This window comes from Prionailurus viverrinus, chromosome C2 (assembly GCF_022837055.1).
Source record: "Prionailurus viverrinus isolate Anna chromosome C2, UM_Priviv_1.0, whole genome shotgun sequence".
NCBI classification, from domain to species: Eukaryota; Metazoa; Chordata; class Mammalia; order Carnivora; family Felidae; genus Prionailurus; species Prionailurus viverrinus.
Genome location: NC_062569.1, coordinates 89,177,852 through 89,205,804, shown reverse-complemented (window position 1 = coordinate 89,205,804; position 27,953 = coordinate 89,177,852). Strand labels below are relative to the sequence as shown.

The window sequence follows — 27,953 nt, the reverse complement described above, 5'->3', positions numbered from 1 at the left end:
GAAAGTTCTGGAAGAACAAGAAAAGCAGTAAAGGGAAATTATTATTTTGACCAAGGAAGGTTCAAGAATAGATTTCTAGGTAAAGATAAGAAATTAAGAGCAGGAGCATTCCCTCGTCTGGCCTAGCCAGATACAATGTATTGGAAAAAAAATGCCTGCATTGATGACAGAGGCGTCCCTTAGCTGTGGACACTGTTAAATGACCTCTCACAGCAATGTGACCTGAGCGGGATAAAGACTTCCACTCATAGAATCAGGGTCCTTGTCCTAAATGGAATCCTACATAGAAATAGTTTCCTTCTTTTTGCAAAGAACAGCTTTCCAAGAAATATAAAGTGGGCCACAGAGGTGGGATTTAGGGCCAGTCATATGAACATACTCCTAAATCACACAAGTTGATAACTAACAGTCTATCCCAGGAAAACCAGAGCAAGAAGGAAACCAGAACAAAGAGCCCCCTGTGGGCTGCGACACAGGCCTGCTATCAGCTCATCTCCAAGGGCTCAGGGTCGCTCCCTTCAGGGGAGGTAGGGGCGCGGGGAGAGGTGGGGGGGGGGGGGGTAGGGGGACACACGCGCTGCCTAGCCAGCTCCAGCCTTCCTGACACCACTCTCCAGCCAGAGCTCACAGGCCTGTGGGCTCTGTCACAGTCAGTTTGCAGGATTCAGTGGAAGCACCTTTAATCTGCCCAAATCAGGAGGCAGCAGAAAACTCAGTAAACAAAGTAAGAAATGCTTAGGACTCTTAAAAAAACAACTCTCAAAATCTAATTATTATTACAAATCTAAATATCATTGAAATAAATGGTATCTGGGATTTACTTCAAATAATGGGAGAGAGTGGTTAGGCACACAAATCAGATCGTCTAGGAGTTGGTAACTGGCAAAGATGGACAACAGGTACGTGGGTTTAATCTCACTGTTCTACTTCCATATGTTTGAGCTGTTTCATTATAAAACAGGGGCACTGGGGTGGCTCAGTTGGTGAAGCATCCAACTCTTGATTTTGGCTTAGGTCATGATCTCAAGGTTTGTGAGACTGAGCCCCATGTCGGGCTCTGCACTGACAGTGCGGAGCCTACTTGGGATTCTCTCTCCGCCCCTTCCATACTCAAGTGCTCTCTCTTGCTCTCTCTCTCTCTCTAAATAAATTAAAAAAAAAAAAAAAGTAAAAACATCATACCAAATCATTGTGAAAATGTAGGTAAATATAAAATTAAAAAAAAAAAAACAGAGAAAACAAAAACCACACATAATCCTATCACCAGAGACAACCACTGTTAACACTTCAGTCTATATACTTCCAATCTTTTCCACATTCTTCTCTCTTTTGTTTGTCAAGTAGGATCATATGTTTATGCTGTTTTATTACTTGCTTTCCCTTCCTCTCTTACTTTATCAAGAATTATTCAAATCCTTGGGAATGCAAGCTGGGGCAGCCACTCTGGAAAACAGTACGGAGGTTCCTCAAAAAACTAAAAATAGAACTACCCTACGACCCAGCAATTGCACTACTAGGCATTTATCCACGGGATACAGGAGTGCTATTTCTAAGGAACACATGCACCCCAATGTTTATAGCAGCACTATCAACAATAGCCAAAGTATGGAAAGAGCCCAAATGTTCATCGATCGATGAATGAAGAAGATGTGGTATATATGTACAATGGAGTATTACTCGGCAATCAAAAAGAATGAAATCTTGCCATTTGCAACTACATGGATGGACCTGGAGGGTATTATGCTAAGTGAAATTAGCCAGTCAGAGAAAGACAAATATCATATGACTTCACTCATATGAGGACTTTAAGAGACAAAACAGATGAACATAAGGGAAGGGAAGCAAAAATAATATAAAAACAGGGAGGGGGACAAAACAGAAGAGACTCATAAATATGGAAAACAAACAGAGGGTTACTGGAGGGGTTCGGGGGGGGATGGGCTAAATGGGTAAGGGGCACTAAGGAATCTACTCCTGAAATCATTGTTGCACTATATGCTAAGTAATTTGGATGTAAATTTTAAAAAATAAAATTAACAAAATAAAAATAAAAATAAAAAAAAAGAATTATTCAAATCTTTAAATGTCCTTTAAGGGTATGATTGCTACATGGTCTTTTATCAAAAGGTAAGCCAAAATCTACTTCCAATATATGGCTTCTATAAGTAAGGGTGTGGTGAACTAGGAAGGATGACATTTGTTATAAATAGGTGATTCCAAGTAAGAAAAAACTGCATGAAATGTCCCCAAGCAGAAACTGACAGTACACATGAAAAGAAATACTAAGAGAGCCACTGCTGGCTCATAGACTACATAATTCCCAGCAGTTAGGAACCTTCCAGGTACTCGCCATCGCTAAGGCCATGGTGGGAAGAAGAGGAAAATGTCAACACCTAAAACTGAAATATGCTCATAAAGTGAGCAATAATTCACACAGTACATTCACACAGTGGTTTAAGAAATCTGCCAGCATCTCTGAAATGCTGGAGTGTTGATATACTGAGTTTTCAAAGGGAAGAAGATTTGCATGGGCTTGGGGTGGTATGGGAAGGTTCTGTAAACACAAGAGTAGATCCTGCGGCTTCTCGGCTCCTCGGAGACCACTGTGCCTCAGGCATTCAACCGTGGCCTTTCCGATCACTCTATCAGAATTAACATAACTGGACATGGCTTTGTTCTGTCACTGAGTTCTTTCCCTCAAGCCCTAAGGATGATTTCCTCCCCCATAAAAAGAAAATCCACAAAATCCTCGAGCTGGGGAGATAGATGAGAGGGATCCTGTTTTCCCTGCACTATTTGTCCCTGCCAAGAAGGAGATTCGGCAGAATATCTGTGAAGACAACGCCTCATATGATCAATGTCTGAATGCCAGTCAAAAATGTAATTTTTCTTTCTGAAGCAAATCCATAAATGGCCTATATTGTGACACACTGTAAAGACTGAGAGCTGAACACATTCCAGCTATGTTCCGTCTGGCTTTCCTGGGCTGCTACAAACCACCAGAGGCCTCTGAACCAAACTGTTTGGCTCTGGCCCAGCAGCCGGGAAGGGCGGCACAGCCATCGCAAGGCCATCTCCTCTAGGGGTGGCCCCGAGGACACAGTGAATGACAACAGAGCTGCAGGGGGACCAAGAAGGCAACCGCAGGCAACTACGCTTTCTTCCCATTTTTTCCTTCCCCTTATCCCTCCCTGTCTACCATTTCAGTTTTTTATTTCAGAAAGGACAACTGTGGCTCTCTTATCACCAGGTCAAGGATGGAGTGGAGAAAAAGTGGGTCTGTGACACACTGGACACGTGCTGAGGTCAGAAACTATGTAAGTGGTTAATTAAGTGCTTACCACTTAGTAAATGAACAGCAGCCTCTCCAAACTGAGTTTTAGCCCCTCCCCCAAACATGGGGGTCCCAGCGATCGCCCTACTGCTGAGCCACCGAAATTTTCAAGAGGGCATGCTCAGTGATGAGCACTCTGAAAAAATTGTGAAAGTATGTGTTGGAATGGCAAATTCAAGAGTGATTTTTTTAAAAAATCTTGCTGTTATTGAGTTGTTTTGATAGTAGAAAACTAGTTTAGGAATAAGTTATTACCTAACAAGTGTCAGGGCAGATGTGGAGAAAAAGGAACTCTCATGTACTGTTGGTGAGAATAGAAATTGGTAGAGCCACGGGAAAATCATAGGGAAATTCCTTAAAAAGTGAAAAATATAAATACCATATCATCCGGTAATTCTACTACTGTATTGACCAAAGAAAATGAAAACACTTGAAAAGATCTATGTGTTCTATGTTTAATGCAGCATTATTTACAGTGCCAAGATATGGGGACACCCCAAGTGTCCGCTGAGAGATGAATGGATAAAGAGGAAATGGTGTGTGCACACACACATACACATATAATGGAATATTATTCAGCTACACAAAAAGAATGAGATCTTGACATTTGCAACAACATGGATGGGCCTCGAGGGTATAACGCTAAATGAAAGAAGTCGGACAGAGAAAGACACATACCATATGATGTCACTTACATGTGGAATTTAAAAAACAAATCAAATGAACAAACAAATAAACAAAAAGCAGAAATAGACCCAGAGAACAAGCTGATGATTGCCAGAGAGGAGGGCAGTGGGAGAATGGGCCAAATGAGTGAAGGGTCGTGGGAGGGATGGGCTTCCAGTTCTGGGAAGAATAATGTACGGAGATCAAAGGCACAGCATAGGGAATGTAGTCAGTGGTATTATAACATGTACTATGATGACAGAGGGTAGCTACTCTTGTGATGAACACAGCATAATACATATGTTTATCAAATCACTATGTTGTACACCTGAAATTAATGCACCATGTGTCAACTATACTTCAATTAAAACAAAAAGCTATCACCAACGTTCCATTTATCTATTTCACTGGGACTGGAACCTCTCAGAGCATGGGTTCATTTATGACCTAGCTCTGTGTCCTCCCTCTGGATTCATACACCACAGAAAAGCTGGAGAAAAACAAATAGAAATGCAACCTGAGATGACATGCAGTTCTCTTTTTCAGCAGATTCGCTAATCCAGCAATCTTTAAGGTTGGCCAAAACTGGGCCAGAAGGCTCAACAGGCCTCATGCATAGGGCTTGAACTTTACCTTTTCCCACCAAAAGAAGCAAGAGTCTAATGCATAAATGCAGAACAGCTGTCTTCTGGCAAAGACAGCGTCCCGTCACACACACATGGCCACACCCTGAAACAGAGACATACACTCGCCCCGACCCATCACTGAGCTCCAGCTGACTTGACTGCTGTAGGTTTCCCCAAAGGTCCCTGAGCTCACCCTCGGATGTAAGAATGGACACGAACCACAGGCTGGGGTGGCTCAAAATCTGCCATCTCCTACCGGCAGGGCCAACGCCCGCCCACATGTAGAGATGAAACAGAAAGAAAAGTTACCTTGCAGACAGCCGCCTGGAGTATTGCATCAAAGCCTCCTTCGGGAGCATCGCGGTTCCGGGACACCCTCTGTTTCCGAACCTCCTCATTGAAGCTGTCAACTCTGTCTGTAAGGGGCAGCAGATGGCGGAACCCAAAGGATGGGACGCAGTTTGGGAATAATTTGTAACTAGAGAGAAAGAAGAGAAGAGTCACTTTCCATCACTGTAGGTAAATCTTAAGCAACCAAGTACTCTGTGTGTTCACTGAGTGCCTTGAGCAGCAGTAATGAATATTTACCCAGCACCTACTGTGTGCCCCTGGGACACACAAAGAGAGATGATTCTTACTCTACAAAGGCCAAGCCCTACACTACAGGCAAGTCAGCATATCCAGGTTGTATGTGAATGGAATGGACAAATGGTTCGAAAAAAGGAGATAATAGCAGACTACTGCTGTCAGAGGAATACGTCACAGAGATGCCCTGCCATGGGCCTTGAAAGATGGGAGGGACCAGTGGCATGGGCACCATGGCCTGGGCAGCACAGCAGGGAAGGATCTTTTGGGCTAAGAAAGGTGGGCAGTGTCGAGTGAGAGCAGCCTGAACAGAGGTACTATATGAAAGCAGCTTCCCACATCAACTCTGCTGCTGCCACGTGTTAAAAGATCACATAGAATCCCTTTGAGTGAACCCACTCAGAGACTCGAAGGACATCCCGGCACATGAGCAAAAGCTAGTGGAACAGGAACAAAGACATTCTATCTGCTACTTCATTCATTTATAAATATTGTGATGATAAGCGACCAGCTCTCCTAAATGCAACAGAGATCACTCAGAAGCTAACTGTCCTCAGATGGAAAATTAGATGTGGCAATTTGGGAAGAGGCAAGTATTGCATCTCAATAGCAAGTTAATGCCACATCTTTCTCCTGCAATACTGGGCGATCTCATCTTCAGTCTGCAGTAGAGATCCTGAGTGGTTCCATCCCTGGAGGAAATTAGATTCCAATTACAGATCTAGGAGTCTCAGCTTGACATGCAGTCACTGACACAGGAAGAGAGGCCTTCCATTGTTTCACCAGTGGATTCTTGAGGGGAGAGGGAAGAGGGTCCTGGCCAGAGAGAAGCACACATGCAAGAGCCCCATGGCAGGAGAGAACACAGGGAGCCCAAGAACAAGGAAGGCCAGTGAAGCTGCAGCGGGGGCAGACAAGGTGAGGATGGGCCAAGGGGAGGCTGAGAAGGCAGACTGAAAGAGACTGTGCAAGTTTGTGGCCACGTTAAGAAAGGATCTCTTTTAGAACAAAAGATGGAAAAAAACAAAAAAACAACACTAACAGAGAGGCATGGGCGAGGGGGGGGGGGGGGGGGCGCGGGAGGGGTGGTTATAATCCAACTTAAGCCATGTGCATGGAGAGGGAAACAGGCTTAGCAACTGCTAGGGAATCCTGCCTAACTGCAGCCAAGAAGCAGCAGCCAGGGCAGGTCTGGACAGGTTCCCTTCCTCCAAACAAGAGGCAAACTTTGGCTTTCTAAGAGGCCGTTCCACTCTCCTCCAGGACCTACAGTGCCTGCTCCATCCACCAGTCACCGCAGCAAACCGGCTCTGGACAGAGTCAACCCCACTGCCATTCTGGCCACGACTCTCTCTGGATGGGGGCGGGAGCTACAGGCTTCATCCACCTGCCTTCCCTTGGCTTCACTCCCTCCTTCTTCCTCAGACTTCACTTGTACCTTGTGCTTGGACAGAACAGACTTTTCTATATATGATCTGGACCATCAAATTTTTTATTCCCATCTCATTTTTCCATGAAGAAAAGGTCATGGAAATTATATTCCCGGAGAGAAGAAGGAAATGAGCTGAGGTCCTATTGGTAGTTATTTGACAAATGGACAGGTGCAGGAGGAAGAAAACACACAAAAATTTTCCCTTCCTTCAAGCCGCTCCTCCTCTCTGTGTGGTTCTGGTCTACTATGCAGGACTTTGGGAATGTGATTGTTGTCACAGTTGACCGAGTGGGTTGAGGAGAGAAAGGAGAGGAAAAGAATGATAATTGCTGTTCAGCGAGAAAGCCAGGGAAGCTGTGAAAACTCACCAAAATTAGCTTGGCATTTTTTACCTCTCCCCTTTTATTTGTGCTAACAACATTAAGTAGATATATTTTTACTTGGAGAATTACTATTAAATAATCAGGAAATGGGGCGCCTGGGTGGCGCAGTCCGTTAAGCGTCCGACTTCAGCCAGGTCACGATCTCACGGTCCGGGAGTTCGAGCCCCGCGTCAGGCTCTGGGCTGATGGCTCGGAGCCTGGAGCCTGTTTCCGATTCTGTGTCTCCCTCTCTCTCTGCCCCTCCCCCGTTCATGCTCCGTCTCTCTCTGTCCCAAAAATAAATAAACGTTGAAAAAAAAAATCTTTAAAAAAAAAATAATCAGGAAATAGAAAATGTGTTTGCCAGAGAGAAGCCTTCATGGCAGAGAATTTACTACAACCAAATCAGTCATCTCTTCGAGGAAAACAGCTTTGTCACACAGATCCTGCCACACGTCCCATAGTCACTAAAATACAATGTCCCCTGTGACTATTTAACCTCTGGCAGAACTGAGTGAACTGAAGGTCTGGGCACTTGGGGGTCTAACTCCAGGAAATGCTCCAGCCCCCACCCTGTGTCTGTCTGTAGAGCCCTGTTTGGGGCCATGTATAGGGAGTTATTCCATCAAGGATTATAAACAAGAAGGTAAGTAAAATATATATGCTTAAATTGCCTGGGGGAGCATGTACGTATAAAAAGTGATTCCAACTTGAAGACACTAGACCCAGGCAAATCCAGAAAACAATCTATGGCTTCAGGACAATATTGTGGGACAAGCTGACTGGAAACAGCTCCGTCTTAGTCTAAATACAGAACTGCCAGATAACATATAATTTTTCAAAATGCTCATACGTAAATGTTAATATGGAAGCTTAGCGGGGAAATCCCAGCTGCCGGAGATGAAGGAAAAAAAAAACCATTCAACAAATGAGTACAGTTACAAGATGAGGTGGGCCTGGAGTAAGAGCTCATGCCAAAGAGCTCCCGGATGTGCCAGGACCCGACGGAGGTCCTAAGGGTTGGGGGCACGATTCTAACGGGGACGGATGAAGCACTGGAACAGGGCTCTCTTCATAAAGCTAAGCTCTACAAAGAGCTGCCCTGTCACCAAAATGAAAGACACAAATTCCAGCCACTAGCCTGGGAAAGAAGCAAGGAAGAGCCATTCTGGGCCGAGAGCAAGATGAATCACCCATAAAAATTGTTAACTCCAGGCTCAAGCAAGTCAGGATTCACTACTTTATGGTGAAGGAACCCCCAAAGGAACAATAAACAGGAAAACTAGTCCCATCGAAACCCGGAGGATCCAGGCAAACACATAACTGCCCTACAAGGATGGGGCTGTGATCCTCGCCCAGAAAACCACCTCGGATGAAGAGGAGCTTATGACAAACTTATGGATCCCATGAGAAACAAACCACCATGAAGGAATGTCCACAAATGCAACAAACTGAATGATGTGCCGTTCAAGAAACAGAGATAACAGAATGATTTGAAGCACTGTAAACGCAAGGATATTTAAAACATTAAAGGAGAGGAAAGAATACATACCAAAAGTCAGAACAGGATATTATTAGAAGAATAAAAACAAGGCTGTGAAAACAAAACAATATAAAAAACAGAAGTTTGGAAAAAGAACGAAATAAAAACTATAGTCAGTGAAATTCACATATGAAACTTCAGTGTATGGACTAACCAACTAAAAACCAAAATGGTAAACTAGAAGAAATTTCTTACTAGGGAAATTAGCATTAGAAAATGAGGAGGAGAGGAGCCCCTCAGTGGCTCAGTCAGTTAAATGTCTGACTCTTGATCTTGGCTCAGGTCATGATCTTACGGGTTCATGGGTTCAAGCCCCAGGTCGGGCTCAGCACCGACAGTGCGGAGTCTGCTTGCCTGCTTGGGATCCTCTCTCCCCCACTCTTTCCCTTCCCCAACTCGTGTACACGTGTGCATATTCTCTCAGAAATAAATAATAAACATCTTTTTTAAAAAAAAATTTTTTTTTCAACGTTTTTATCTATTTTTGGGACAGAGAGAGACAGAGCACGAACGGGGGAGGGGCAGAGAGAGAGGGAGACACAGAATCGGAAACAGGCTCCAGGCTCTGAGCCATCAGCCCAGAACCCGACGCGGGGCTCAAACTCACGGACCGCGAGATCGTGACCTGGCTGAAGTCGGACGCTTAACCGACTGCGCCACCCAGGCGCCCCAATAAACATCTTTTTAAAAAAGAAAGAAAATTAAGAAGATAGAGGAATCAAAGGCAAAATGTCTGAGAATTTTCAAGAATAAAGACGTATTCTCCGATTAAACAAGCAGACCAGATTCTGAGCAATGTAAATAAAAGCAAATCCAATCTAGACACATTCAAATATGTATCATTATAGAATATGAAAAGCACAGGAAAATATTAAAAGCCACCAGAGAGAAGGAAAACCATTAGATGGACAGCCACCTTCTCATCAGCCACAGGACATGTCAGAAGACAATGAAATAACACCATCAAGGTGATGAAGGAATACTATGACCCTTGGAAGAAACACACGGAGGGTAAGGGAAAACATAAATGATGAAGGATGAAATATGTCAGTTTACTTGCCCAGGTTTGTGCATGTGTATCTCCATTTTTGTTGTGTGGTGAGAACATTTAAGATCTACTCACTCTCTTCCAAGTATACAAGTGTATGCTCCAAGTATAATACCGTTAACTAGCATCACTGTGCCATACGCTACATCCCCAGGACATACTCATCTTATAACTGGAAATCTGTACCTTTTGACCAACATCTCCATGTTCCCCCCACCTCCCAGCAATTACCAGTCTACTCTGTTTCCGTGAGTTTGGCTTTGTTAGGCCCCACCTATAAATGAGACATGACATGTATTTCAACAACAGCCCGATACCTCGAGCAAAAGGAAATGTCTTCAGGGCCGGGGATAACAGGCTGCATTAATCCTTCAAATCCTCTATCAGTAAATCCCACATGACTTTTCCCAGTGACACTCTTCCTGTTACTCAAAATAGCAAGTAAACAGATCTTTAATCTGGTGATTAAATGATACTGTGCCTTTTTTCCGATTATGGCAGCCCTGTTACTACTACTTACTCCAGTCCTGGCATTTCTAGCACATTCTAAGATAGGAAGGGATGAATCTAGGATTTTGATCCTTTGGCAAAAACGTTTGGAGCAGGAGGAGGGACAAACCTCAGAAAAGCCCCATGAAAAACCAGCTCTCTTTTCTCTGAGGTGTCCTGTATAGGTGATTAAGTCACTCCTGACTCTATCTTCCCAAAACTTCCTGGGGGCTCTTGCTGTTCCCACTCCCTCAGGGGAGAAAAATCCAACTGAAGGGGCCATCGGAGCTTGAGGAGAACCCCATGACTCTCCTCTGCGCACTAGCTGAAGGAAAAGAATAGATGAGGATTGCAGGCAGTGTGCACTGGGCCAGGGATGAAAGGCAGACAAGGGAGGCGGGCCAGCTGTGCGACATGAAGAGTGGTAAGGACAGCAGCAGCCGAGCATGTGGTACAAACCCAGCTCCAACAGACCTGCCTGCTGTTCTAGAAAACCTGGAAATCCTGGTTATTCTTGGTCAAATCTTCTAACAAAGCACACACAGGCTGGATCAGGTATAGGTATAAGAACAGCCACCGTTCGCTGTTCTCCCCAGGAACAGCGGGAATCTCTGGGACCCAGGACACCACATGCATTCCACTGCCTGGCCGTGCGGAGATAAACCTCAGCCTGCTCACTGAGCCAGAGTGACTCCCTGATGCGGTGCCCAGCTTACAGAAGAGAGATTTGCATGACTCGGCCCTGCTGTTTCCTTCAGAACTCCTGTTCTTCACTAGATTTCCTGCCTTGCAAGTCTTTCAGGGTGCCTGTGCTCACTGAGAAGACTTTTACATCTACAATTGGTTCTGCCTTCCAGGCCTTCAAGAGGGACTCTGGATAAATTGTTCGTGATAACCCTGAATATCTGAATGCTGAGTCTCCAGAGATAGTCCCCTCCATCCTCTCTGGGCTGCCAATCTAGCACATCTTACAGTGAGTGGATGGTCCTGGGGAAGTGACCGTGGAGATATACCCTGTCTGTCCAGAAACAGGGCCCAATCAGAAGGCAGAGGTGAAAAGAAGCAGACAGAATCACTGTTAGGGATGAATTGAAAAAGGCTTTGGTTAAGCTGCTGTTGTACCTGGTAAGAAGCAAAACTCCAACAACAGGTCACGGCACTGAGACTCAGCTGAAAAGGCCTTGGAGACGGGACCAAAGTAATAATAATGCCAGAGGCCACCTGTGGCCAGGAGGAAGCTAAACCCAGCAAATGATGACACCTGGGCCTCTTCACAGTTCAGGAACTTAGAATTGCTTTTGTATTTAAACCTTTTTCTTATCTATTATCTTCCCCACCATTGTGTCAGTTCCCACCCCCTGGGGAACACGTAAGGGAGCTTCTAGGAGATTTACAGAAAATTAGGAAAGATTCCAGAAAACATACATTACCAGCATAAACACCACTGCATCCTGAGCACCCAGCCAAACCCAGGCCTGGGAGCTGTTGAGGTTGTGGAAGATTAGCTAGGGAGCTGGGCAGGCTCAGGGGCTTAGGAACAGCTCTCTTCCCCCCAGGGGCAGCCAAGTAACCTAAGAACTGAAAATGCCACCACAGGTGGAAGGTCCTGGATCCGAGTCACCGCTGAAAGGAGAGCTGCCGTGGAAACCAGTTCAGACCTCATCAGAGTTTGTACAAGCAAGAAAGACACTCTGATGGTGCTGAGCCACTGAGATTTGGGGGCTATGTTACTGTTGCATCACCTAACATTACCCTTAGGCAAGCGCCTTGAAGGTCGGGTTGTTTGGGGATGGGCGTTTGTCCTCAGACTCAGGTAAAGCCTCTGTGCGGTCATGTGATTTGAATTCGGAAAAAGCAAGCACCATATTAATGGGAATGCAGACTCTAAAACTAGTTTGTCTGGACTCTTACCCCAAATCTACCCCTTACAAGTTGTGTAATCTTAGGTAAGTGGTTTATCCTAAGCCTTGGTTGGCTCACATAAATCTTAGAGACCTCAAAAGATTGCCATCAGACTTGAATGAGATAATCCACATGGTTCAAGGCATATAGTACAGTGCCTGATGCTTGGTAAGAATCTCAGTCTTAGCAGCTTCTTATCTGATAAGTATTCTGGGGTCTTACATCCCAAAGCCTAACTAAAGTTGTATGTGGGGATGAGAAAGAAAAACTTGGAAGTTACCACTCATTGTAATCCTGCCTACATCATCCTGACATTTACAGGAACACTCGTAAGACTAGAAAGGAAACAAACCAACCTTGTAGAGGTTGCCTTGGGGGAGTTGGAGGCTGTGACCCTCCAGCCCACACACAAACACACCATGGCAGAGTCCTGTCCACCAATCCTGTTTCCTCTTCTTCCTGAGCACAACTGAACTGGTTTCCAGCTTCATTGCTAGAATTCCATCGTGTCTGATAAAGTGCAGAAGTGGCAAAGGCTATTCACTGGTGGCCCATAAGCTCCTCCTATGAGCGTCCGCCCAGGCACAATGACCCTAAAAGCCACATGTAGAAGATAGAGGAGTACAGGGTGGGCAGAGCAAGGGTCCCTGAGTCACCGCGTGGAAGGGAGGTGTCCACTGGATTTAGGTAAGCAGGAAATAAACTTCTATCACGACACACTTTTTGATTTATTTATTAGAGCAGTTAGAAATTCCTGCTGTCTGATAATCTGTCAAATATTTTCCAATTCAAGTACTTGACTTATGTTGGAAAAAACAAAATCATACCTTTATTTTTTTTTAATTTTTTTTAATGTTTTTAATTATTTTTGAGGCAGAGAGAGACAGAGCATGAACGGGGGAGGGTCAGAGAGAGAGGGAGACACAGAATCCGAAACAGGCTCTGTCAGCACAGAGCCCAATGCGGGGCTCGAACTCACAGACTGTGATATCATGACCTGAGCTGAAGTCGGATGCTTAACCAACTGAGCCACCCAGGTGCCCCCAAAATCCTACCTTTAAAACCCAGGACTTCCATTTCATTTTGCCAAGGTAAGTTATATTTACATAACAACAGGGACAGATTTTGAATTCACTTATCCCCAAGCACCTCAGTTTACCCCAAGCAAGAGGAAAGGTTACACTGTTCTGCCTGCTCCCTCCCTGAACCTGGGTGTCCACTTACTGAAAACATTGTCTAAAATCACTCAATGTAGAGGGACGCGTGGGAGGTTCCGTTGGATTAGCGTTTGACTCTTGGTTTCGGCTCAGGTCATGATCTCACAGTTTTGTGAGTTCAAGCCCCACTCTGGGCTCTGCGCTGGTAGCATGGAGCCTGCTTGGGATTCTCTCTCTCTCCCTTTTTCTCTACCCCTCCCCCACTCACACTGTCTATGTCTCTCTCAAAATGAATAAATAAGCTTAAAAATAAATAAATATGGCACAAAAACAGATACTCAGATCAATGGAACAGAACAGAGAACCCAGAAATGGACCCACAAACGTATGGCCAACTAATCTTTGACAAAGCAGCAAAGAACATCCAATGGAATAAAGACAGTCTCTTCAGCAAGTGGTGCTGGGAAAACTGGACAGCGACATGCAGAAAAATGAACCTGGACCACTTTCTTACCCCATACACAAAAAATAAACTCAAAATGGATGAAAGACCTAAACTTAAGACAGGAAGCCATCAAAATCCTCGAGGAGAAAGCAGGCAAAAACCTCTATGACCTCAGCCGCAGCAACTTCTTACTCAGCATGTCTCCGGAGGCAAGGGAAACAAAAGCAAAAATGAACTCTTGGGACCTCATCCTTCACTTCTGCACAGTGAAGGAAACAATCAGCAAAACTAAAAGGCAACCGACGGAATGGCAGAAGATATTTGCAAAGGTTTAGTATCCAAAATCTATAAAGAATTTATCAAACTCAACACCCAAAAAACAAAGAATCCAGTGAAGAAATGGGCAAAAGACATGAATACACACTTCTCCAAAGGAGACATCCAGATGGCTAACAGACATGTGAAAAAATGCTCAACATCACTCATCATCTGGGAAATGCAAATCAAAACCACAATGAGATACTACCTCACATCTGTCAGAATGGCTAACATTAACAACTCAGGCAACAACAGATGTTGGCGAGGATGCGGAGAGAGAGGATCTCTTTTGCACTGCCGGTGGGAATGCAAACTGGTGCAGCCACTCTGGAAAACAGGATGGAGGTTCCTCAAAAAACTAAAACTACAACTACCCTATGACCTAGCAATTGTACTACTAGGCATCTATCCAAGGGATACAGGTGTGCTGTTTTGAAGGGGCACATGTACCCCACAGTTTACAGCAGCGCTATTGACAATAGCTAAAGTATGGAAAGAGCCCAAATGTCCATCGATGAATGAATGGATAAAGGATAAAGAAGATGTCATATATATACATACATACATACATACGTATATATATATATATATACACATATATACATATATATGCATACATACACATACACACACATACACAAAATGGAGTATTAGTCGGCAAACAGCAAAATGGAAATCTTGCCATTTGCAACTACGTGGATGGAACTAGAGGTATTATACTAAGTGAAATTCATCAGAGAAAGACAAATATCATATGGCTTCACTCATATGTGGAATTTAAGATACAAAACAAATGAACATAAGGGAAGGGAAGCAAAAATTATATATAAACAGAGAGGGGGACAAAACATAAGAGACTCTTAAATATAGAGAACAAACAGAGGGTTACTGGAGGGGTTGTGGGAGGGGGAATGGGCTAAATGGGTAAGAGGCATTAAGGAATCTACTGAAATCATTGTTGCACTATATGTTAACTAACTTGGATGTAAATTAAAAATAAATAAATTAAAAATACATACATACATACATACATAAAACCTCTCAATGTAGAAAACAGTGCTACATCAGGCAGGAAAACAAATGAGCTATGATCATTATGCCTTCCCACAGCCCTGCAACAGTTCACATCTTCACACACAGTTGGGGAGACAGGACTAGGTCATCACTGATCAGATTAAACACTGAAGCCTGCCCCATCCCCCAATATGCCTTCCCTAGTCCTTTCTTTGGGCTAAGTTTTCCTGCTACTCCATTCCCCCTACACTTAAATACCCAGCAGAAGGATGACTGGTCACTCACCCAATGCATGGATTGGTCTGGTACCTCGGTGCTGTGTAGGAGAAAGGGGAGATGTTCTTGTCTACAAAAGACCCGAACCCCAACCGGAAGTTGCTGGTGAGCTTCCTCATCTCCTCAGCCAGCTTGGTGCCCAGGTTTCGGATGCTGTCCAAGTCATCCTTCATGGACAGGGAGAGGTCCATCAGGTAGTACAAGTCCACAGGGTAATCCTCCACCTGTCGAACCTGCAGCTGGAAGGTAGTCTTATCGCCTGTGCCAACAGAGAGGCCATGCAATTAGAGGTCATCCAACTCGCTGGGGGCTGAAGGGATGGATTTCACTTTCAAAGCTGGTCCCCCTCTTACTTTTCTTTAGTGACCACATGCCTCTCAAAAGAAATATTGTTCTTAAAAAAAAAAAGAAGAAATATTTTTCTTGGAAGAAGAGTAACTGAAGGGAATATGGTATTGAGGGTGAAGTTCTAGGTTCTCCTTCCAAATACTTCGCTCGGCATTTTTGAGGAAACTCCTTAACAACAAGTCTCCCCAGTGGTGTTCTGTTTTGTCAACAAAAGGACTCTTGGGCAGTTGGTGGATAATGGACCAGACAATTCCATGGACACAGATTAGGTGAGAGTTAACCCACCAACCTGCACCAACTTCAGGGAAAAGAGAAGCCAAGGTGGGAATGTGGCCAGGAGGAGACTGCCAAGGTGTGTATGAAACAGAAAACAGGGAAGAAATAAACAAAAGGAGGTACGGGAATGAGTAAGAACTGAGGGCAAAGGGAGAGAGGTATAAGGCAAGCGAGAGCAGGGACAACTGTCACTTAAAATACACCCAAAGGGCAAAAACATTTTTTGCTTGTGCCATGTCTCCTATTTCTACTTTCCTAGGCATTTATAGGCAACAGTATTTAGTTCTTGGGCATATTTGACATTTTGGGATATCATAGACACAAATTATTATCATTAGAAATTATATGTACAGGGGTGCCTGGGTGGCTCAGTTGGTTGAGCATCCAACTCTAGACTTTGGCTCAGGTCATGATCCCAGGGTCATGGGATCAAGCCCCTTGCCAGGCTCCACTCTGGGCACAGAGCCTGCTTGAGATTCTCTGTCTCTCCCTCTGCCCCTCTCCCCTGTTCATGTGCTCTCTTGCACTCACTGTCTCTAAAGTAAAAAGAAAAAAAAAATAAGTTATATGTATAAATACAGGAAGACAGATTCTAAATTTTAGCACCATCAAAACGAAGGGGGGGAAGGAAGGAAGGAAGGAAGGAAGGAAGGAAGGAAGGAAAGAAAGAAAGAAAGAAAGAAAGAAAGAAAGAAAGAAAGAAAGAAAACACTACTAGATTTGTCTACCAGCTACAAGAAAAAGAAAATAATTCTTGGTTGTAAAATAAGAGTCAGAGACAGAGGAAAGAGGAATTAATTCAGAGAAAATGAACAAAGAGAAAAGCCAGTGTCTGGGAGGCGTGGCCCTCTGCAAGGTCACCTCCCAGGGTTTACAGAAAGACCCAAGTCAGTGCAGCAACCAGGGGACCCATGCCAGGATAATTATCCTACATCATTTCATAGGCTCTAAAAACACATCATTTAGAACTGACTTCAAGAGGCAATCATACCAAATAATTCTATCTGTCCTTGAGCTTATTAGTTTTTCAGAGGCACCAAGATGTCCTTGAACTCTCTAGGTAGGATTGCTGCACACACACATTTGACATCTGGACATACTCATGTATTCAGAAGAGCACAGTGAGGCTGGCCTCTCCTGCCCACAGAGTCCACACCTGGTGGTGGCAGTCACCTCTCAGAGAAGCTGGTCTCCCTGAACACGCCCGATCTCGTCTGATCTCAGAAGCTAAGCAGGGTCGGGCCTGGTTAGTACTTGGATGGGAGAGAAGCTGGTCTCCCATCTCGACCTGACAACCAGCAAGCTGAAGCCTTCTTGAACTTGGAGGATAGGGACCCCAATCCCATGTGCTCCTTCTCCTTCTCCCACCCCAGACAAGTCGCATTATATTAACTAGACCATGCAGATTCAGATGACCGAAAGATTTCAATCCAAGTTCCAGCTCGGTCCCTCAACTAGGGGAGCAACCTGAGCCTGTGTCCTTAGATCAACAATGGAAATAATAACAGCACAGCACTGATTAAGCCTATGAAGCGTTCATTTGAAGAGCAGTGTTTGGTAAGCAGTAATGCCTGCACAAATGAAGTATAATTATTATAATTACTATTTTTTGCCTGAGTGACAGCACTGAGCCTGCTTCCCGGGACTTGTCTTTGCGTGTCCTGTCCTCGCCTCCTCAAGACTGATGCAGTTTGGGTTGTCTGTTCATAGGAGCCTATTTTTAAAAACCATCAGAGTCTGACTCAAGCTGAGGAATGTTGGAGATTTCTTCCAGAATGAATTCTAGACTGCTGTAATGTCTGCCTCTGGCTCCCATCAGGCAGACAGAGCAGGTCCCTGCTCTGAGCCCCTCCCAGCCCTGGATGCCACATCACAGTGGGGGAGGGGCAGGAGGGAAGAGAACTTGGGGGAAGGGAGAACCTCCTTGGTCTTTGTGTGGGCAGACCACAGACCCCAAATGGGCAGAGCCTATAATCATGTCTGCTCTGTCCAATCCCATGACCTCTTGGCAGAGTCTTCTACATTTTCTGTCCGCCTGTGCCCTTCCCCCCAACTTCCCAACTACATCTTCTTCTTCTTTTTTTTTTTTTAATTTTTTTTAACGTTTTATTTATTTTTGAGACAGGGAGAGACAGAGCATGAACAGGGGAGGGTCAGAGAGAGGGAGACACAGAATCTGAAACAGGCTCCAGGCTCTGAGCTGTCAGCACAGAGCCCGACGCGGGGCTCGAACTCACGGACGGCGTGATCATGACCTGAGCCGAAGTCAGCCGCTTAACCGACTGAGCCACCCAGGTGCCCCAACTACATCTTCTTTTATCCAGAATCCACTTCTACCTTTTTGTGGATTATGAGTAATGAACAGATGAGGACTTTAGGACCAGAGAGCAGAGAACAGGCTTGGACTTGGGAGGCACCCCTGGGAGGGAAAAGGGCACCAGATTTGGAGAGCGAGAGCTGGCTTAAAATCCAGACCTTGTCACCCAGAACCTGGAAGACTTCAGTCTCCTCTAAATTTGCTCCTCAGTTTCTGGATCAGCAAAATGGGAGGATGTTAATTACTGTGGGGATCAAAGGACACAATGTATCCTAACACCACACAAATGCTTGTACACAAGGAAAACCTCCCCTGGGTTCCCCCAAAAGTCAGTTATTAAAGCAATTTCCGGGGCACCTGGGTGGCTCAGTCGGTTAAGCATCCGACTTCAGCTCAGGTCACGATCTCGCGGTGAGTTTGAGCCCCACATCGGGCTCTGGGCTGATGGCTCAGAGCCTGGAGCCTGCTTTGGATTCTGTGTCTCCCTCTCTCTCTGCCCCTCCCCCATTCATGCTCTGTCTCTCTCTGTCTCAAAAATAAATAAACGTTAAAAAAACAAATAAATAAATAAAATAAAGCAATTTCCCCTAATGACAAAAAGGGAGATAGAAAATTCTGCCAGGAACTTAATTGTGAACGGCTCTAGCCTTGGGTATTAAATTTTAACTCCACATTTTTCAGGCATGAAAGCAAAAAGACAAACAAGGTATGATATACACGTTTGTGTGCGTTAAGGTGGCATCTACTCTGAAGTCAGAAATCTCTTTGGCATCATATTCTGAGGGAAACTGATTACTTTAAAAAGCACACATGGGGGGCTGCAAATATTAAAAAGAAGTATTTCTCCCAGTTTTCCAAAAACTGAAGGGTATAAGAAAGAGGGTAGTATGATTAGGGTTCAGAATGAGGGTTTACTGCTATGTCAACTCCACCTGATTTTTTAAAATTAATTAATTAATTAATTAATTAATTTTAATGTTTATTCATTTTTGAGAGACAGAGAGAGAGAGAGAGAGACAGAGAGCAAGCAGGGGGTGGGGGGAGAGAGAGAGAGAGAGAGAGGGAGACACAATCCAAAGCAGGCTCCAGGCTCTGAGCTGTCGGCACAGAGCCTGACACGGGGCTCGAACCCACGAACTATGAGATCATGACCTGAGCTGAAGTCAGAAGTTTAATCTACTGAGCCCCACTATACCTGATTTTAAATGCCACAAACTCCTGAGGGGTCCTTGGCAATATTGGGATGTCCCATCAGCAGATTTTGGAAGGAAGGACATTCCTGGACCAATTCTCAGCGTGAGTGCTAAGTGTGAGAGTTAAGCAGCCGTGCACTAGCTCCCCTACAAGCAAGGCCTCCGAGGTCAGCCGACTGAAGGAGAGGCCACTGGCCACATGCAGAGAGAAAGTCTGGGACCCATTTTCCATCTTTGGGCACACTTCCAGAACCATGCAAACTTAGATACACTCTGGCAACACATCCCACCACACAGCTCTGCACCACCGGAGACCTGTCACTTCCATGCATCCAGCAGAGCCCTTATCAACTTCACCATGAGCGCTCCATCAGTGCCCGCTTCTGGTGACACCATCCCAGCCCACATGCCCCCCTGCCCCACTCCAGGTCAGACCACTACAGGCTCGTCATCCCCTGTGGCTTTACCCCTCCTCTCTGGGGCCATTCCACAGGACCCCCATTTTACCAGCAGCAGGATCAAACAAATGGAACAAAGCACACCCCCCCAAAACAGCCAAGCACCTGGCACCTGCCCTGCAAGCAGGCCCTCTCATGTCCTGGTTTTTCCCATTTCCAAAGCTCCCAGCTCTGGCGGGGCTTTGCTCAAAATGCCTGCCTCTTGCTCAGGTTCCCCCACTGTAGTCAAGTATCAATCATCTGCTTGAAATGTACTTTCACAGTTTGTTTTCTCTCTGCCACCCCTTCAATAAGAAGTGGAGACAGTGAAGGTAGGGATTCCACCAAGAATCCCTGGTGTGTTTAAGATCGATTTTTGTTCAAACATTCAGACAAAGCAGTATTCCAACCGACAGAGATGCGTGCCATCCCCAAAGGAATGTAAGTAGTTTTTGATTCCCCAGAAATACCCTTCTGTGCCAAAAATTGAAAGAAAGAAGGGACACCTTAAAATCAGGTATATTGCAAACAGGACCTACAGGGAATTAGGGCCCAGGTGCATACCTCAGGACTCTCATCTAGCTCTTCTGTTTACTGTAGCCGAAGGTAATTAGCATCCAAGAATTAAATCCAGACATGGAGCCAAAGAATTGCTTCCCTGGTCAAGGACAAGGCTGGTGTGCTGCAACCCACCCCACTCCTCAGCCCAGAATTCTGACTCTTGACAGATGGAACCCAGGAAGGCACCACATGAAGACACAGTTGGCCTCTACAGTGTCCACCCCTGAGCACCAGGGCTTGGCATCCCTAGTGTCCTTGAAAATAACCTTGTCTTGGGCCATTTGGGCTTACAAGTACCATAGACTGGATGGCTTTTAAACACCAGAAATTTCAGGGCGCCTGGGTGGCTCAGTCGGTTGAGCGTCCGACTTCGCTCAGGTCACGATCTCACGGTCCGTGAGTTCGAGCCCTGCATCAGGCTCTGTGCTGACAGCTCAGAGCCTGGAGCCTGCTTCAGATTCTGTGTCTCCCTCTCTCTCTGGCCCTCCCCCCGTTCATGCTCTGTCTCTCTCTGTCTCAAAAATAAATAAATGTTAAAAAAAAAAAATTTTTTTTTAAATAAAAATAAACAACAGAAATTTCTCTCTCACAGTCCTGAAGCCTTCAAGTCCAAGATCAACATGCCAGCACGGTTGAGTTCTGGTGAGATCCTCTTCTGGGATGCAGACTGCTGACTTCTTGCTGTGTCCTCACATGGCAGAAGGGACAGGGAGCCCTCTGCGGTCTTTTATAAATTCAAAGCAGTAATACCAATCACGAGGGCTCTGTCCTCATGCCTTAATCACTTCCCAAGGCCCTAACACCTCCTGATACAATCACACTGGGGGTTAGATTTCAATTTATAAATGTTGGGGGCAGGGCGCCTAGGTAGCTCAGTCGGTTAAGAGTCTGACTCTTGGTTTCGGCTCAGGTCATGATCTCATGATTCATGAGTTTAAGCCCCACCATCGGGTTCTGTGCAGACAGCACAGAACCTGGTTGGGATTCTCTCTCTGCCCCTCCCCTGTTTGTGTTCTCTGTCTCTGTCTCTCTCTCTCTCTCAAAATGAATAAACTTAAAAATAAAAATAAATAAATAAACTTCGGAGGGAGGCCACAAACATTCCATCTATAGCCAACCTCTTATCTACCCACCATGAAGTCTTTCTTAGTCTTTTTAATAAAGTATATACTCTGTCATTCTGGGTGGCAGAAGCAATCTGTAAGTCAGGTAACTGGCATCCCCAAAGTAGAACCTGGGAGGAGGGGGAAAAAAGCACAGATACGGACTGGCAGGAAATCCATCTCAAAAGCAACCAATCACCTGTAGTTTAGTTGATAGTGCTGTACCAATGTCAGTTTCCTAATTTCATTAATGTACTTTGGTTATGTAACATGTTATCAGGGAACACTAGGAAGGGTATAAAAAACTCTATTACTTTTGCAACTTCTTGTGAACCTAAAATTATTTCAAAATAAAGCACACGAAAAAACAAACTACTGGTCAATGAGCTAAAGGATCGAGGCAAATGATGACTTAAGTAAATCCCTTCTAACTGCCCCAGTGCTTCAACCTACCTATGGCCTTTTATTCACCATTTCAATAACCTTTATTCCAAAGTTTACATCCTTTGTTAAGAATTTTTTAAGGTTGTTATCCTCACATACAGTTCCAGGACTGAAAACAAAATGGAAAACATGATCCTGTGTTTACACAAACTCTTGCTTAAAGTTGGCAGTTCCTCAAAAAGTTAAACACAGAATTACCATATGACCCACAAATTCTTCTCCTAGCAATGTACTCAAGATTACTGAAAACACATGTCCAAACAAAAACTTGTGCATGAATTTTTACAGTAGCATTAGTCATGACTGCCCCAAAGTGAAAACAGCCCCAGTATTCATCAGCTAAAATGTGGTATATCTATATAGACCCAATGGAATATTATCTGGCCATGAAAAGGAAGGAAGGAAGTGATAAATGCTACAACATCGATGAATCTTGAAGATATTTTGCAAAGTGAAAGAAGCCAGACATAATGCCATATACCATACGATTTATATATAATGTCCAGAAGAGGGACACCTGGGTGACTTTGTTGGTTGAGTGTCCCACTCTTGATTTCAGCTCAGGTCATGATTCCAGGGTCATGGGATTCAGCCCTGCATCAGACTCAGTGCTGAGCGTGGAGCCTACTTAGGATTCTCTCTCTCTCCCTTTGCCCTCTCTCCCCAACTCATGCTCTTCCTCTCTCTCCAAATAGAAAGAAAGAAGAAAGAAAGAAAGAAAGAAAGAAAGAAAGAAAGAAAGAAAGAAAGAAAACAATGTCCAGAATAAGCAAAAACATAGAAATAGGAAGTAGATTGGAGGCTGCCAGGACCTATGTGGCAGGGAGGGAAAAGATAAGGAGGGTATGTTAATGCATATAGGGTTTCTTTTTGAGGTAAGGCAAGTATTCTGGAATGAGACAGTGGTGATGGTTGCACAATGTTGCAAATATACTACAAACCACTGAATTATACACTTAAAAAAAATTTTTTTTAAATGTTTTTTATTTTTGAAAGAGAGACAGAGCATGAGCCGGGGAGGGGTAGAGAGAGAGGGAGACACAGAATCTGAAGCAGGCTCCAGGCTCTGAGCTGTCAGCACAGAGCCCAATGCAGGCTCGAATCCACAAACCATGAGATCATGACCTGAGCCGAAGTCAGACACTTAACCAATTGAGACACCCAGGCACTCCTGAATTGTATACTTTAAAATGGTGACTTGGGCACCCAGCTGGTTCACTCAGAAAAGCGTGCAACTCTTGATATCAGGGTTGTGAGTTCAAGCCCCCTGTTAGGTGTACAGATTATTTAAAAAACCAAATACGCTTAAAAAATTATTTAAAAACATAAAAATAAGATAATAAAATTGTGACTTCTACAGTATGGGAATCACGTTTTAATGAAAGAAAGGAAGAAAGAAAAGCAAAACAAAAAGTTCTGTATAGAGGGAAATTTTCCTTTCTTTTCCCCAGGCTTCCCCTGGAACAACAACTCACTCATACTATACCAAGGCTTGCCTTCGATTAGTCTGGTATAAGGCTGGCAAAGGGTTACACTTCACTCAGCAAATATCTATGTGAGGGAGGAGACAAAAAAGCATTTCTAAAAATAAATAATGGAAAAAAATCACTATATCTCAAGGGCTTCTCCAGAGTCAGGGGGTGATTAACTTAGGTTAACTATGCACTTGGTAAACTGAATGTTGCTGACTACAACATAGCATTCTCTACCTCCATCAAATAAATAAATATCTGGGGCCTGCCTGTCCTTCTCTTTAAAAATATTAAAATGTTCAAGATTTTAAGAGGCTTCATTGGCTTCAGGTGTTTCTACATTTCATAAATATATTTACAAGGTTCTAGACCTTTAGGAATTCGTATTTTCATCAGATCTCCTCCAAGTGTTCATCTCTATAGACAAACATCCTCACAGTTTGAGTATACCTTAACTGGGCGGCCAGTCCCTCCATCACCTTGACCTCCCAGAAATGGGCTCTCCATCACCACATACACAATCAGAGCCCATCCACAGCACCCACAAAATGATTTTGTCTTGAAAAAAGGATCGGGGCACCTGGATGGCTCAGTCAGTTGAGCGTCCAACTCTTGGTTTCGGCTTGGGTCATGATCTCATGGTTCGTGGGTTCGAGCCCCAAGGTGGGCTCTGTGCTGACAGTGCATGGAGCCTGTTTGGTATTCTGTCTGTCTCTGTCCCTCCCTTGCTTGCTCTCTGTGTCTCTCTCAAAATAAATAAAGTTTGGGGCTCCTGGGTGGCTCAGTCATTTAAGTGTCCGACTTCGGCTCAGATCATAATCTCGCAGTTTGTGACTTTGAGCCTGCATCGAGCTCTGTAATGACAGCTCAGGGCCTGGAGCCTGCTTCAAATTCTGTGTCTCCTTCTCTCTCTGCCCCTCCCCCACTTGTGCTGTCTCTCTCTGTCTCAAAAATAAATAAATGTAAAGACAATTTTTTAAATAAAAAAATAAAGTTTAAAAAAATTAAAAAATAAAAATAAACAAAAAAATAGAAAAAGGATCACGCTTTCCATTTTATTTCCAACACCAGAAACTGTATCACAATGCTTAGCATGAGATGAGACTCTACCCAGACTGCTAACATCAGTAACCTCAACTAACCCCAGCACTAATCCCTGGCAATCCAGCAGGGCCCCATACACCCTTTTTTTGTTCATTTCTGAGACAGTTCAGTAGGCAAAATAATGCATTTCTTAAATATGTGATGACTTGGAATTCTAACAACAAGCATATTAGAATAAGACTGACTTCTTTCTTCTTTAACTGAGCATACATTTTGCTTTGTGCATAAATCAGTGCTGTGCATAAATATACTGCCAAGAAAACTTTGCCCATGGAGGCTACCTTCACTCAAATCACTTCTTTAACTCCTCTTTGAGAGCTGTTGAAAAGCCAGTCGGTAAGTCAAGTCAAACAACAGTTCCTCTGCCTCAGAGTCATACCTTAACTCTGATTTTAAGAAGGAGAATTAAAACTATAACATATCTGGATTTGTGTGACTTCCAACTCCTTCCTAAACTAAATCTACCCTGAAGAATAAGGATTTGCCACCTTGAAGGAAAATACTTCTTAGAAAACCATGGGCTCTGAGAGCAATTCTAAATGACAAGTTGCAAAAATATAAGTTAAAAACCTCCCTTGTTGGTGACCCTGAAACTATAAACTGGTTTGGAGGTACGAATTTTGTTCTTTGTTAATTACTGAAGACAGTACATGATTATAAATACATTATAAGTATATGAAAAATATGAACACAAGAATAGAGACAGGATCTAGTAAAAATGAAAAATAATATTGCATTAAAGTAGATTTTTCAAGAATTTCCTTTAAGTTACTGTTATACTATAATTAAATAAAAAAGAAGACACATCATTCACATTAACGGCCAGCCACTTTACCCTACACAATGTTCTAATATCTTAATAGTCTACCACAATTCCTACATCCCCTTCTGGGTCACAGCCCCTGACCCTGAGCCTGTCTTCACATAAGGAGATGGGTTATTTTAACCCAGAGCACATCACCAAATAGCTACCCACATAATGGCTCAGCTGACTCTTCTCTACACTGGCACACAGCTCTGCCAGAGCTCCCTTCCTTCTCTCTCTCAGCATGGTATCTCACCAAACAAAAAGCCTAAGTGTCACTTACAGTGGACTCATAAAAATAGCAACCTCAACTAATCCCCACACTAATTCCTGTGATCTGGTAGTGTGTGCCTCTCTAAGTAGCAGGGCCACATACACCCTTATTTTGTTTCGTATTTCCAAGACCATTCAAGAGGCAGAACAAAACAATTCTTAACCATAGGATGTCAGCAACAAGAGCAAGCATAACTAAGTGCTTATGATGGCGGTGCTGGGCTAAAACCAATTCTGAGACACGGAGAGTCACTATTCAAACCCAGACCTGACCGACTCCAGAATTGACACCTTTGGCCACTACTCTTTGAAAATAATGCTAATTTTAGGGGCAGCGGGGTGGCTCAGTTGGTTAAGCCTCCGACTTCGGCTCAGGTCATGATCTCATGGTTTACGGGTTTGAGCCCCGTGTCGGGCTCTGTGCTGACAGCTCGGAGCCTGGAGCCTGCTTCAGATTCTATGTCTCCTTCTCTCTCTGCCCCTCTCCCCCTCACACTCTGTCTCTCTCTCCTTCAAAAATAAACAAACATCAAAAAAAAATTTTTAAGGGGCGCCTGGGTGGCTCAGTCGGTTGAGGGACTGACTTCGGCTCAGGTCATGATCTCACAGTTTGTGGGTTCAAGCCCCGCGTCGGGCTCTATGCTGTGACAGCTCAGAGCCTGGAGCCTGCTTCTGATTCTGTGTCTCCCTCTCTCTCTGCCCCTCCCCCACTCATGCTCTGTCTCTGTCTCAGAAATAAACATTAAAAAAAATTTTGGGGGGGGCACCTGGGTGGCTCAGTCGGTTGGGCATCCGACTTCGGCTCAGGTCATGATCTTGTGGTCGTGAGTTCCAGCCCCGCATCAGGCTCTGTGCTCAGAGCCTGCAGCCTGTTTCAGATTCTGTGTCTCCCTCTCTCTCTGACCCTCCCCCATTCATGCTCTGTCTCTCTCTGTCTCAAAAATAAATAAGCATAAAAAAAAATTTTTTAAGTGTATTTAGGGGCACCTGGGTGGCTCAGTCGGTTAAGCATCCAACAGCAATTCAAGTCATGATCTCATGGTTTGTGGGTTCGAGCCCCGCGTTGGGCTCTGTGCTGACAGCTCAGAGCCTGGAGCGCGCTTCAGATTCTGTATCTCCCTCTCTCTCTCTGCCCCTGCCCCACTTGTGCCGCCCCCCTCAAAAATAAATAAACACAAAAAAATTTTTTTAGGTGTGTCTACACAAAAAGTCTCATTTGTCACAAAGACCTTGAGATGCTAAGGGAAGGGCTAACCTGTCCATGCCCTCTGAGCTAGGGACAGAACCAGAGCTGGAACCAGGACGGCCAACCACATCCATGATTCTTGCCACTGGCTCCAAGCAACTCTGAGGTCTATATAAGCCCTCTGGAAATAGTTATTGCCAATGGTTTTTTAGGCAATGACATAGAAGAAAAGGCTAAAACTCAAAGGAATTTGGAAATAAGCTATCTTCTCTTGATAATGTGGTATTTCCTAATTTAGACACACGCATATCTACTCTTTGACATCATAACAATTCTAATATGTAGAATAATATATAACAAAAGTGATGAAATAGAAAAAAACAGCAGTTTTACAGTCACAAAGACCTGGAGCTGACTCAGAGACCATTTCTTTTCTTTTTTTTTTTTTTTTAATTTTTTTTTAACGTTTATTTATTTTTGAGACAGAGGGAGACAGAGAATGAACGGGGGAGGGTCAGAGAGAGGGAGACACAGAATCTGAAACAGGCTCCAGGCTCTGAGCTGTCAGCACAGAGCCCGACGCGGGGCTCGAACTCACGGAGTGTGAGATCACGACCTGAGCCGAAGTCGGACGCTTAACCGACTGAGCCACCCAGGCGCTCCTCAGAGACCATTTCTAAGTGGAAGACCTTGAGTGGGTCGCCCTTCGTGTGTAAAATGGTATTAGCTACCTTAGAGTCGGCCAGGTATTCAGCACACAGCAGGTATGCAAAATCTGTTAGTTTCTTCACATCACCATCAATTCTAGGGCTTGCAGGGGCTCTAGGGTCGTAAGACAAAACACCTCTACTCTGAAAGTCTGTCCCTTCAGAATGCCATGAACTCAAATGGAATTTGCTGACAAGAAAACATACTTTTTCCTGGAAGCAGCACTTTCCTGAGAAACTTGCATTCACTAGGGAGTAAACCGGCCAGTATCCTCCCATAAAATGCAATAATGCTATTTATAATAGCTGAAAAGTGGAAGCAACTCGAGTGTCCACGGATGAACAAACAATGAAGCATACATGTATGAGGGAGTTTCAACCGGCCTTAAAAAGGAAGCAGATTCTGACACCTGCTACAACATGGATGAACCCTGAAGACATTTTCTGAGTAAAACAAGCCTGACACAGAAGGAAAACTACCGTATGAGTCTACTCATATGGGGCACCTAGAGGAGCACCTACAGTGGTGG

The 27,953-nt window shown here is 44.3% G+C and overlaps 1 protein-coding gene across 1 annotated transcript in view; it reads right to left on the bottom strand.

Annotated features, from left to right (window-relative positions):
* The window catches only part of ITGB5 (integrin subunit beta 5), a 124,171-nt gene that overhangs the window by 73,638 nt on the left and 22,580 nt on the right, over nucleotides 1–27,953 (bottom strand). The window contains exons 4-5 of the mRNA XM_047875115.1: nucleotides 15,207–15,456; nucleotides 4,936–5,104 (exon numbers count right to left, since the gene is read on the bottom strand). Of these exons, the coding sequence (XP_047731071.1) occupies nucleotides 4,936–5,104; nucleotides 15,207–15,456 (419 nt within the window). The remainder of the gene's footprint in view (nucleotides 1–4,935; nucleotides 5,105–15,206; nucleotides 15,457–27,953) is intronic.